Below are 12,800 nucleotides of genomic sequence, written 5' to 3'. Positions count from 1 at the left end.
GCGCAGCGTGATAAGCGCTACGGTCCTTAAAGTTACATATGTATGCCTTTTCTAGTAAGAGGCGCACATTCAGAATATATACGTGTTGTTATGGTGCCCCAGACATGCGTAATAATTGCTTTTTAATTGACAATTGCACAAGCATGAACGCTCAACCTTGAGCAACATAGGTGGGCGCTGCGGATGGGGTCGGCCGTTTCAAGTACGCGATGTCATTAAGAGTGGACAAACAGACAGACAGATAGACAGACAGACAGGCAGGCAGGCAGGCAGGCCAAAATTTTTGCGTCGAAGGTCTCCAAGAAAGACTATCGTCTTTAAAAACCGTTTAAGGAACCATTTACGTGCTCCTAAACCAATCGGCGCGTGCGTACAGACGTACTGTAAAGGCACTACATGACAAGACGCCGAGGGAGGAGCGCAATGGGTCGAGAAAAAAACGTTGAATTCTCGCCGCGTCACAATGTTTTTTGTAAGACGATAGTTTTTCTTGGAGACCTTCGACGTAAAAATTTTTGTCTGTCTGTACATTTCTCTTTGTCCGCTCTTAACGGTACCCTTAAACACACACGACGATAGCCCAAACGGCCGACCTCATCAGCAGCGCCCACCAATATTAATCAAGATTCAGCGTTCATACTTGTGCGACTGTCAATTAAAAAAAAATTATTGCGCATTTCTGAGGCACCATAACAACACGTTAATATTCTGAGTGCCTTTTACTAGAAAAAGCATACATAAGTAATTCTAAGGACCGTAGTGTTTATCACGCTGCGCTGACCATGCAACGCTTGCACGAAAAGGCAAGTGTTAATTTCCAAAGCTTTGATAAGACGACACGGTGGTGGCACCTACCCGTCGCCTTGCGTTCTGCACGTTATTACCTCCGAGACGGGCGCGCACGCCCCGTTTTCTAGAAAAACTGCCAGATAGCGCTCATGTCTCACGTGTGACGTGACTCGATGCGCTCGTTCGCCTCCGCTGCACGCTCGAGGCACTCCAACGCAGCGCCTACGGAATACCATTCACCGATTTTCTTGCGCATAACATCAAATAAACGCTTTGTTCACTCTCTCCAGACGTAAGACTATCGTCTTTCAACGACATTTACAGTGTTACATGCAGATACGGGGCCAATTTTCTTGTATATGGCTTGAAACGGGCAAGCATAAATTGAGAGGAAAGTATAACTGGCGTATATAGCTATGGGAGAAGGAGAGTTACGGATGTTTGACAGAAGCGGACGAGAGCACAAGCTTAATATTTTTTTTTTCCCAAGCGCCACATAATGTATGCGCAAATACGTATACACTACGTTCACGGAAGTTGAAGTTATTGCGGGCTCGCTTGCTGATAGCTTGAGGAATCGGGAAGCTACGCATCATTATATTGCGAAGCTTCTTCACACACACACACACACACACACACACACACACACACACACACACACACACACACACACACACACACACACACACACACACACACACACACACACACACACACACACACACACACACACACACACACACACACACACACACACACACACACACACACACACACACACACACACACACACACACACACGCACGCACGCACGCACGCACGCACGCACGCACGAACACACAGCGTTCATTTCCGAAACCTGTAGGCTTCGCAAATGAGCGCAATATTTAATTGCAATAGCCGTCACGCCTCTTTAATTGGAAAGCCACTTAATGCTGCATATTCGCCATTCGTTTCTCCCGTACGTGTAATGGCCCTGGCCATTTCCATACCGATTTTGTTTTCATACATGGTCACTCACTGGTCGGGGGTTATTACATATGCACTCGGCAAAGGACCGAGCAAGAAAAAAAAAACAGCCGCCAGCAAAATTTATTTCGGCCGCGACTGAGCACAGCAATCAGCAATGATATCTAATATTCGTACATACACGCGTAATGTATAACGTTTTTTCTTTCTTTTTTTTTTTACCCTTTCAGTTATTGACTGGACGAAAGAAGCTCGCCCGAGCAACACAAGCAAGGCGCTGAAGCACTTCACCGGTAAGCCATGGTGCTTGTCGTTGCTTTACGTGGAACTGGTATGTTGCGCTGCTCGGGCATTTTAATCTGCGACTTTCGTCTGTTTTTTTTTTTTCCTTTTGCGTGTTGCGTTGCCCCATCGAGAGGCTAGTTAAGCTTGCCTAGCCTGACGTATTTTTCGTTCTTTCGCATTGCATAATACTCCCCCCTAATTGTTTTTTTCATCAATGCCGGGAACCGGACCTGCTCCCGCGTGCGTAGCAACACAACGCTTCGTTTGCTACGGACAACAACGACGGTAATGCACTCATATCCAGGCAGCAACGAAACATGGCAACGCGAAATGACAAGACCTCGATAAAAGATCAGACTGGCATATCAAGAACGGCTGATCGCCCACAAGCGCACGATTCCGAGAGCATCAGTTACAGGAGAGCGGCGCTTAGAAAACGCATCCACACCTGTGCACCTCAGAAGGTCGCGTTTCTGTAAGGTCGTCATCGCCGCTATCGGCGCGCCAGCTGTTTGCAAGAATGCATCCCTCGCCTTTGTCACATACATGCCGCCATAACAGAAAGGCATGAGGCCCACGGGACGGCTTTAAGCTCTCCCATAGTAGAGTATCCTGTACTCTAAAACGTTACCCACTTTTCCTACCCCCCCCCCCCCCCCCCTTTGCTGTGAATTTTCGGAAACGGCTTAAAGCTCTCCCATAGAAGAGTACCTGGTACTCTAAATCGTTACCCACTTTTTCTAACCCCCCCTCCCCCTTTCTTGCACTCTGGTTTCCTCTAGTTGAGGCCCACGGGACGGCTTTAAGCTCTTGTACTCTATATCTCTTGTACTCTTATACCTTGTACTCTATATCGTTACCCACTTCGTCTCACCCCCCCCCCCCCCCTCCCCTTGCCACAGGCGTGAAATGGTTGGGACGCCTTTCTGATCTCCCATAGTGGAGTCGTAATCGTTCAACACTTTTTCTAAGCACACAGCGGACGACAACGCGAGCACACATCTGGCGCGTCCGGTGTCTTTCGCCAACACCGAGCTGACCGGAATTGTCCAGGAAGGGGAAACCGATTTTTTATTGCCATATCAGTCACTTACGCTTCCAACGCTCCGGAAATCGCCGCACTTGCCACGAGAAAACGCATGGTAAGAAAGATAAGGCGCGAAAAAAAAACGCGGGTGACCTCGAAGTTCCCGCACAGAGTAACATGTTACCCTATGGTTCCCGCACCTAACGCCGTGGCGTCACAGATTTTGACGGTGCACATACTAGGTCTTACGCAGTTCCCAATCAGCAAAAACGAAATACATTGTCCATCGGGAGGGCCACAGGTTTGACACACAAAGCTTCAGGATAGTTGGCTGAGCACATGACGAAATACGAAGAGTATGCTATGACGTCACCGGCGGATATTTCAGCGCGATATTCAAAAACGAACTGCTGACCTCTATTTTTCGCTGTATTAACCCACCCGTTGTAGTGAAATCAACGACATTAGAGTCGTCAGGGCACACCAATCTAAACTGATCCAGTGTTTCTGTCAAGTGTACTTAAACAGCTCTGAAAGTGTGCACCGAGTACAGCGTGTAGGGTGTTTGACGTGCGCAGGCATTGCATGCAGCACGGCGCCAGTGTACGCGCCCGCAGCGCCGCTGCAGTGCCCCGAGGGCATGGTGTGCGTCACCAAGGACGTCGGAGACCCGCTCACCGGACAGCCCAGCATGGGCGAGTGCATCGTCGACCCGCACGCCATGACCAGTGAGTTTTGTGCACCGCGCACACCTCAAGGACAGCGAGTAGTAAAAGATTAATGGCCACACTTCACGACTTGAAAGAACAGCCGAGGTCACGAGAGACATTACACTGGTGCTGCCATGGGTTAACACTATAATTGTCGAAGGCCACTCGGCCTCCGCCGGTGGCTCCTTCCGGTACAGTTATTCCTAATGTCAACGCCAACGAGAGACTGACCAATAAGTACTGCTTGACGAAACAGTATATCGGCGTTGATACAACAGCTGTACTGGAACCAGTATATCTGTGCACTGTGCTATTTGCTTGTTGTGTTCTACAAGTCTAAAAGCTTGGCCAGTACAGATAAAAGCATAATAATGCATGTTAACCACAACCCCTTCCCATCCTCCCTAAAAAAAAATATATCCACTGCTATAGTTCCTGAGTAGTTATAAATCCTGCACATAATGCAGCTCCAGTACCATGAAACAAGACGAAGGGCAACACAGCGCCTGCCACTGCCTTTCTGGCCAAGGCTGTGGTACGGGCACTAGCCAGAGTATTCAGAAGCGCTTATCGCTACGTTGGGTGAATGGAGACGTGTTCAACAACACTTAATGTTTATGCTTGCATTTGTATGTGCAAGTGTACAATATGCAAGCAATATTGAAAAATTCCAGAGGGGGGTTTGAACCCTCCACCCCCTCCCTTGGCTACACCTATGGTATTGACCACCGTGCGACCACAGGACATGAGAGAGTGGACAAGCTGGACCCTTTAAGTACTATGCACTTACACAAAGAAGCACAATCAACAGTTGATCATTTCAGTTCAAGTCCATCAATGATGAGCATATCATGTTAGTCCCCGTTACTGCAGCACTTATGCCTCACCCTCATGTGGTGCATTGATGTCCTTTAGGTAAAATATTACCTATAGTAATAATAAAGCATGGCAAACTCGAGCATGCATATGTCTCAGTGCAAACTTTTACAAAATTAACAGCAAGATTTCGTGGCCTAGAAAGTGGCACTTGTGGTTTCATAATGTAATAGTAATGATAAATTATTTATCATCACCTGCTTGTGCTGATTTACACTCCAATGCAACACACTGGTTTGCGCTTGGTACACCCGTCTCCAGCAAGGACTACAACTAGTTGCCTTATGCCAAGCATGAGAGCGTCAAGGTTTGAGCGACCGTGTGCCGTACGTCAAACTATGGGCTCCAATTACTGCGTTCTGTGGATGTCCTGTAGTTTCCTAACCATAATGAAGACTTGGTGGGAAGAATACAGTGCCCGCCAATGCAGTTTCACATGTTCTTCTGGCTTTTGGTGAACATGAAGTTCGCTAGTTTCTTTTGTGCACAAGATCAATGTATAAAGCATGACAGAGAGTACTATGGACGAAAAAGCACCATTATGTTAGGATGTGCTGCTAAATTAGTGCTTGCAAAACTGTCTTTGGTTCTGAGGCAGCAAATGATGAATTACTAGAAGAGTGAAACAAGACAAATGTTTTGTTTCTCAAAAGTGGCACCTAAAATACAGCAATGGCACATCAGCATTTTGTCAGAATTGTCACTGAACGTCAATATACACACCATTCTAGCACGAAAAAAATTGATGTAAAAAGGAACCAGGCTGTGGGGTGTTTGATCGCAATGCAATCATAATTTATTGACGGCTTATTAAGGAGGCCAGAGAACATACCGGCAACATCAAGGATGTTACACAGAGCTAGTGGGTAAAGTGTCAGCCTCTTGCCCTTCGTTTTTGTATCTATTCTGACTAAAGAAGATTATCATGGCAAGGGTGGGCATTTTGCTGTGTTATGCAGCGAAAGTTACATAAGGCAAGTTGACATTTATTTGCGTTGTCTTGCTGGCCATGCTTGTCATCCCTGATAAAACATTAAAATAGATGCTAAGGCATGCAAACATGACAGTAGAAGACATGTGAGAGGAGGAAAAGACAACTCAAGTATTTGTATTGTCTTGTTCTCTTCCTTGCTTGCAGGTATCATCCCATTTTACAATGAATCCTGACCTACTATCTCCACTATCTGTAGTTCTAATCAACATCCCTGACCTGTTCCTTGCAGCACTATCTTCTGGTGATGGCAGCCAATCACAACTTGAGAGCTTGGGCAGTGAAACAGGTGAGCCGTACGACCATCGTTAAGCTCTGGCTCTTGATACATTGTCTAAAGTAAATAGGCTAAATGCATATGCAAACATTTCTTGTAGTCTCTCTCTCTCTCTCTCTCTCTCTCTCTCACACACACACACACACACACACACACACACACACATGCGCGAGCATGCGTGCCGACACGCACACACACAAAAAAGAGTAGACTCTCAGTAAACAGAAATCTGTTAAACGGAACTATTGCCTCTGTAATGTTTGGTTTTGGCCTTGTATTCTGTACCCATGTTCACCTGTTCACCTCTCAGTTAAATGGAACACAATTTCCAGGTCCCTTCAGGTTCAGTTTACTGAGAGTCTACTGTATATATCTTTTTTCTTTTGTGACTACAGTCAACCTTGGCTATATCAAACTTTGATAAATTGAATCATCCTTCATATTGAACAATTTTCAAACAAGAAAATGCTTCAACGACAGTGCATGGAAATGTTTACGGCTACACTGAATAGAAATACATAGCTGCAACACTTAATATATCGAATGTTGGGCAGTGCGACATGCCCCAAGATCTTAGCTTTTGCTCATGAAAAAGCCTTTCCCCGCACGCATTTAGGAGAGTGGGTGGTGTGATTAGGAAGATGCCCCACGAATCATTCTCATCGTGGCCATTGTGCGGGGTCGCTGTTCGCTTCTATACTACCCTCTGCTAATGCAATGACTGCTGTGAAACGGAAGAACCTGACCATTTTCCTCGAAGCTGGGGATAATCAACACAGATGAACATACAGAAGAAAAAAGTGTGACATCACCACTGCATACAGCATCTAAAAAAGAATCTTTTGTATCATATCAAAAAACAATGGCAACATTACAATTACGACCAAGGCACTTGAGGCTTCTGGCGCCTGACGAGTATGCAAAGCTACGTTTGAAGATGTTGAGTCTTACATATATACTGTATTTTCTTGCCAACAACCGAAACTGCATATAACTCGCACCCTATACTAAAACAGTGAAAAAAATAAGAACTAGAAAATATCCCCGTGTATCACTGTAAGCCGCCTTTCTTGCAGTATAGCGAACCAGTTCCATGACACCAACTTGCGCACTGAAATTCACACTCAAGATACGGTGAATTTTTAACAGCTTCACATTCAATTATATGATACATTGAACTAATTTCCATTTTTTTAGCGAGTTCAATATGTCCAGGTTTGACTGCACCAGCAAAACAGTGGCTGCCTATAATCGATGACCAGGTGATGCCTGCTTATGACGACACCACTCATACCACTCAAAACTACAACTTTCCAACTCAGTAAGCTCTGCCAGCTACACTGTATGATTGACGATGCATAAGACTGACATGCATAGGACATGACTATAACTCAACTGCATTTTATTCACTTGCTTTGTGAGAGTGAGTACGTCTTGTCTACGGTGAGATGAGCGAGTGAGTATGAACTTTGTCGAGGACCAAACTTCAAGAGGCTGTGCTGTTTCCTCCCCAAGGGTGGATGAATATGAGCATGCACCGATGGGAGCACACTTCAGACTGATGTACGATCCGTGACTGCTCCAGTCATCACACGAACGTGACCATTTCTTTAGTCGTGCAGGCAATCGATGGTCACGGTTCAGTCGTCTGGGAGGGGCCTCTCCCAGCAATGGTTATTCTTGTTTTCAATTCAACTCCAACTGTCTTGCCAAGAAAAAAAGCTTCTGGAAAAATTCTTCGACTATGAGCTGTTACAGACAGCATGACTAAGCTGACGACCACTTTACAAGACAATTGATAAAAACATTGACAGCTACTGCATATCGAAATGTATACAGGTGCTCTCCAAGACCTTCAGTTGAGATTGAATGAAGCAAGCAAATGAGTTAATCAGTCACACAAAGTCAATTCTAATGAAAGTCTTGCGTGCAAGTATGTAAACGAAAACCGGGTCTCAAGGCTTCCTTGCATTCAGCTCCTTCGTGCACGTTCCAGAAAATATTCCCACAACTGTTGCAGTTATAGAGAAAAGCAGTCACTGCGGACAGTGATAAAAGCAATAGTTTTAAGAAGTGTGCAGAAATTGCACAGCAAAAAAGAGATGCAGTCAAACGCGGTTACAAAAGAAAGTGGGGACCTTCATTATACATTGAAATGGAAGTCACTTTCTTTAACAGGATGCAAAACATGATGTTTGTCACATAGCATAGAAGTAAATACTTTGTCACGGAGTTAGTTACATTGTAAAGGTGCGTAACAGCAGAAGCCATGCTCCATGCATTTCTTTTTCTCCTCTCATTTTAGTGCCATCTATTCTAATCAGACTAGTTAATACTCGGCAACAAACCCATACTTGTATTTTATAACAATAGAAGACAATTTCTTTCCTCTGAGATCGCCTTTGTCTTTGCACTGATCAGAACTTCGGACCCATAAAACATATTCCAGAGTGTGCTTACACATAATTTTGTCCCCTTTATCACGCAGTATTCCTTCCTGGTGGATGCATCCTAACCAAGGAGCAGTACAAGAGCATGGAAGAGTTCAAGCAGAAGCCGTACATCACTGGATGGTAAGGCAGTGCCATCGAACCTACCCCACAAATACGTCAGAAACACCGTGTTCATTTTCTTATAGTTTGCATTGTGCACCAAGAACCCACTAGGCTCACAACACAAAGCACTTGCACAATAGCAGCCAGCTACATGTGTGACAATCTCATACTGTCAAGGCTCATGTCAATCTCATTATCAGCAGTACACATTAAATAAGCCTGGTGTAATTTTAGCTTTCTGCAAAAAACTACAAAATTTTGCTTTAATCATGATCCTAGTGCATGTTATTAACACATTTTATGTTTGTTATACCTTCCTTTGAAGTTCATCAATGAAATGCCAAACTTTTATAAAACAAAGTTGAGAATAATTGGCATGGATAGGCCAGTTTATGCTGCTCAGTGTAGAATGTATGATTTTATACTTCACGTTTTCTGTGTACTGGAACTGTTACATATGATCATACTATTGTGATTGAGAGCGGAAGCTGCTAAGACAAGCAGCTAAACAAAGAAAGGAACATCTTACGTCAGCATCGTCTATGTAAGCAAAACGTACGAAAGCTGCGGATAGCTCACATCAAATGAAAACAACATTGCTTTAAGACCACTCTCGACCATCACATAAGCGTGGTTGCAACAAAAACCATGCCGGGATATGGCTATTTTTTCTTCTGAAGTATGATTGCTGAAAGGCTGCACAACGTGGTAAAAAATATGATGAGCTTAAATGACAGATTCATTATATAATAAATAATGGCATTTAACATCCCAAAACCACCACATGATTATGAGAGACACCATAGTGGACGGCTTTGGAAATTTCTACCACCTGGGGTCCTTTGAGGTGCACCTAAATTTATGTACATGGGCTTCAAGCACTTTCGCCTTCGTCGATAATGTGGCTGCCACGGCCAAGATTCGATTTCTGTGACCCACGGGTCAGCAGTCGAGTACCATTACCACTAAACCGCTTTCTTCTTTTGCTGTTTTCAAAGTTTTTTGTTAGTATAAATACGCAACTTTCAGAGAAATAGCGATAGTCATCTCAGGATAGACTGGTCATAGCAAAGAGCTTTGAGTGCTTACATATGGCTTCTCTTGTTTCTTTAGTACGTGCAAGCAAGGCTCCGTGGAATGCAAGATCTCAACAGAAAAGAGCTTCGAACGCAGTGAGTATGCGTTGTCTTGCTCCACACTAAATATTTTTTCCACACCCGAGTCATTAATGGTATGCTAAAGATTTGTTACAGGTTAGAGGTCGATGATTTTTAAACACATTAGTCTCAATATGATTTGAGGCGTGGTGCTCCAAGAGTGCTTCGTAATAACATTGGCATGAATTTCTTCTGCTTGAAAGATAGAAATTCCAGACAGTACAAAAGGCATAAGCTCTAAATGCTTGTGTCTACAAAATGAGTAATGCAGTAAGCAGGCATGAGGAGAGGCCTTCAAATTGGACCCATTGCATTGTGTGATGATACAAACACCGTGCTTAGCCATAAACCAAACAGTGAACGTACACAGGCAATTAAAACAGGAGAGAAACCTAGGATTGAAGACGGAACCTTCACAACCCCTTATCTGTCCTTTTTGTTTCATGATCATCTATGCATGGCTTAAGCTAGGTTTTTCCTAGTATAAGAACCCAAAGGCTGTTGCTCCAGCTTACAGCGGCCGTTTAGTCCCCTTATAACTGCTACTACATCAACCCCAAAACGATGATGCTGCTCTTGTGAATCTTCGGCTGAGGTTAGTCCGCATACAAAGGGCAACAGATTTCTTTACTGCTTTTAAAGATCCCTGAAATGGCCTTTTGAAATTATGTAAGTGGTTAGGCTACAGCTATCCTCTAACAAGCTGTTTGTAGCACAATGGAAGCTATGGAGCTGCTTAGCCAATGGGAAGAGCAAACACAGCTTACGGTCTATTCATCTGCGCCACGTGGTCATGTGGTCTCCTCGGCATGCCTGCAGCATCTGCGCTCATGCGTTGAGCAAGTAGAGCAAGCAAATGGTAGCAACAAAGACTCAGTATTGCGCAGCAGCGGCAGCGCCACTGCTGCCCAACACAACATGCATTGGGTGAGAGAAGGGAGCATTTGGTAGCATCCTACGCTCTTAGCCGCTGGTCATTAAGGGTAACTAACTGGATTCCCAGAGAAGGCAAGCGGGTTAGGGGGAGACAGAAGGTTAGGTGGGCAGATGAGATTAAGAAGTTTGCGGGTATAAATTGGCAGCAGCAAGCACAGGGCCGGTTTAACTGGCGGAACATGGGAGAGGCCTTTGTCCTGCGGTGGACGTAGTCAGGCTGATGATGATAATAATGGTGATGACTTCGACAGCAGTGTATTTGTGTCTATACTGCGCGGTTTCAAGATTTATTCTTAAATTTTGGGGCACAAGACTTGAAATGTGTGGCTGAACAAACAGCTTATCTTAATAACAAGGACAAAATATCCTGACACTTTGTCCTCGACATGAGATGACATGAAGCAAGAGCTCATTCCGCCATTTATTTGTTGCTGTCAGGGCACTGGTCAAGTAGCAAGCACGAGGTCAGATCAGAGCGGCGGTTGCATATGGATGGGCACTGCCGCATTGGTTCGCCACCAAATTATAAGCACCTCCTGATACAATAATTAAATACTGATAACGTATGCATGAATCGCGACTAACGTATCATGTATTGCTGTGACTTAGGATATTCCAAACAAATACAGTTGACTCAACCTTTTCCCACTACCACACATTTACCAACAGAAATATGTTTCGCTGTGTAAGCATGTGGTTTACATATGCCTGGTGCTTTACATATGCCACTATGCTGCAACCAGCTTTTGAGATAGAGTGTAGAGTAAGTAATTCACACCGTAATTTAAGAGGTAGGGGCAGTTATACTCAGTTATAGCCTAAGAAAAACGTCACCTCCACGCGCTTTCTAAACGCGCTACGTCGATCAACTATGTCTTACCAACATGCCCAACTTTATACTCTAGTCACCTCCACCAATAGCCATTGCCGTTCCTCCCACAGACAGAACTTGCATAAATGCTTCATCCAATAGTACTTTCTCATTTGTCATGACACCAAGCACTTATCCAGTGCTTCAGATATAGTCGACTTTCTCATACAGATACGCATCTGTGTGGCCGGTTTTAGGTCAGAAACTGTGAGGTCCCAGTGAACTTGGTTAAGAATTCTGCCATCACTGTTGAGCCAAACATTATGTTTCAGGTAGTAACAACGAACCGTTAGCTCCTATATGAGTAGTACTTCTTCTTCTTCATCATCATCATCATCATCATCATCATCATCATCATCATCATCATCATCATCATTCTGACTACGTCCACTGCAGGACAAAGACCTCTCCCACGTTCCGCCAGTTAACCCAGTCCTGTGCTTGCTGCTGCCAATTCATACCCACAAACTTCTTAATCTCATCTGCCCACCTAACCTTGTGTCTCCCCCTAACCCGGTTCCCTTCTCTGGGAATCAAATTTGTTACCCTGAGTAGTACTTAGGTCAGCTTATAAAAAGCACTTGCCGTTCGAACGAAAATCGGCTAGCATGGCTGTATTCCGCAGGTGAAACGCAGGTGCGCTGTAGTTCTTTAAGCGATGCTGCAATTTTTAAAGCGCCACTCTTAGGCACCCGTTCCTGCATTGAGCAGCGTCAGCATCGTTGTAACTGGCAGAGAATGAGCACAAACGAGAACAAGAGAGAGCAAACGCGGAGCGCAGTGGAGGATGAACGACAATGACAGCGAGAGGAGTGGGAGGAGGGAACGTCGGTGGCTAAACGACCGGTTCCACAGCGGCTTCTACGTAGTGGCGTAGCAAGGGGTTGGCACACTGGGCCTATGCTCCCCCCTACCCCGAATTTTTTGCCATGGCATACATAGTACAAGATAATAGCTGGTCATTAAGGATCACAGACTGAATTATTGCAAAAGAAGGCAAGCAGGTGAAGGGGAGACAGAAAATTAGGTGGGCAGATGAGATTAGGAAGTTTGCGGGTATAAAGCGGCAGAAAAAAGCATAGGCCCGAGTTGACTGGCGGAACATGGGAGAGGCCTTTGTCCAGCAGTGGACGTAGTCTGGCTAACAATGACGATGACAAAGTGCAAAAAGACCATTTGCCTGCCCCCCCCCCCCCCCCCCCAAATAAATCTTAAATCTTACCTACACCCCTGCTTCCACATCACTAAATTATGTGGTCGGAATGTCCACTGATACCATATACGGAAATAAAGCTCTGCATAAATGGAGGCCTGCCTGCAGTGGCTGTTGTGGAACATGTCCACGCGCTGCTTTCTG

The 12,800-nt window shown here is 44.9% G+C and overlaps 1 protein-coding gene and 1 long non-coding RNA gene across 2 annotated transcripts in view; one reads left to right on the top strand and one right to left on the bottom strand.

Moving 5' to 3' along the window:
• The window catches only part of LOC119175687 (uncharacterized), a 95,137-nt gene that overhangs the window by 78,621 nt on the left and 3,716 nt on the right, over window positions 1–12,800 (top strand). Inside the window, exons 3-7 of the mRNA XM_037426631.2 lie at window positions 1,989–2,051; window positions 3,649–3,798; window positions 5,880–5,936; window positions 8,413–8,497; window positions 9,593–9,651. Of these exons, the coding sequence (XP_037282528.2) occupies window positions 1,989–2,051; window positions 3,649–3,798; window positions 5,880–5,936; window positions 8,413–8,497; window positions 9,593–9,651 (414 nt within the window). The remainder of the gene's footprint in view (window positions 1–1,988; window positions 2,052–3,648; window positions 3,799–5,879; window positions 5,937–8,412; window positions 8,498–9,592; window positions 9,652–12,800) is intronic.
• LOC142803708 (uncharacterized) lies at window positions 5,423–12,618 on the bottom strand. The gene is made up of 2 exons (XR_012894238.1): window positions 11,482–12,618; window positions 5,423–11,406 (listed from the first exon to the last, which is right to left on the bottom strand). It is a non-coding gene; the product is annotated as an uncharacterized LOC142803708 (long non-coding RNA).

The sequence above is a fragment of the Rhipicephalus microplus genome, chromosome 3 (genome assembly GCF_043290135.1).
Source record: "Rhipicephalus microplus isolate Deutch F79 chromosome 3, USDA_Rmic, whole genome shotgun sequence".
Lineage (NCBI taxonomy): Eukaryota > Metazoa > Arthropoda > Arachnida > Ixodida > Ixodidae > Rhipicephalus > Rhipicephalus microplus.
The sequence above is the reverse complement of the archived record's forward strand: the minus strand, read 5'-3'. Positions and strand labels throughout refer to the sequence as shown.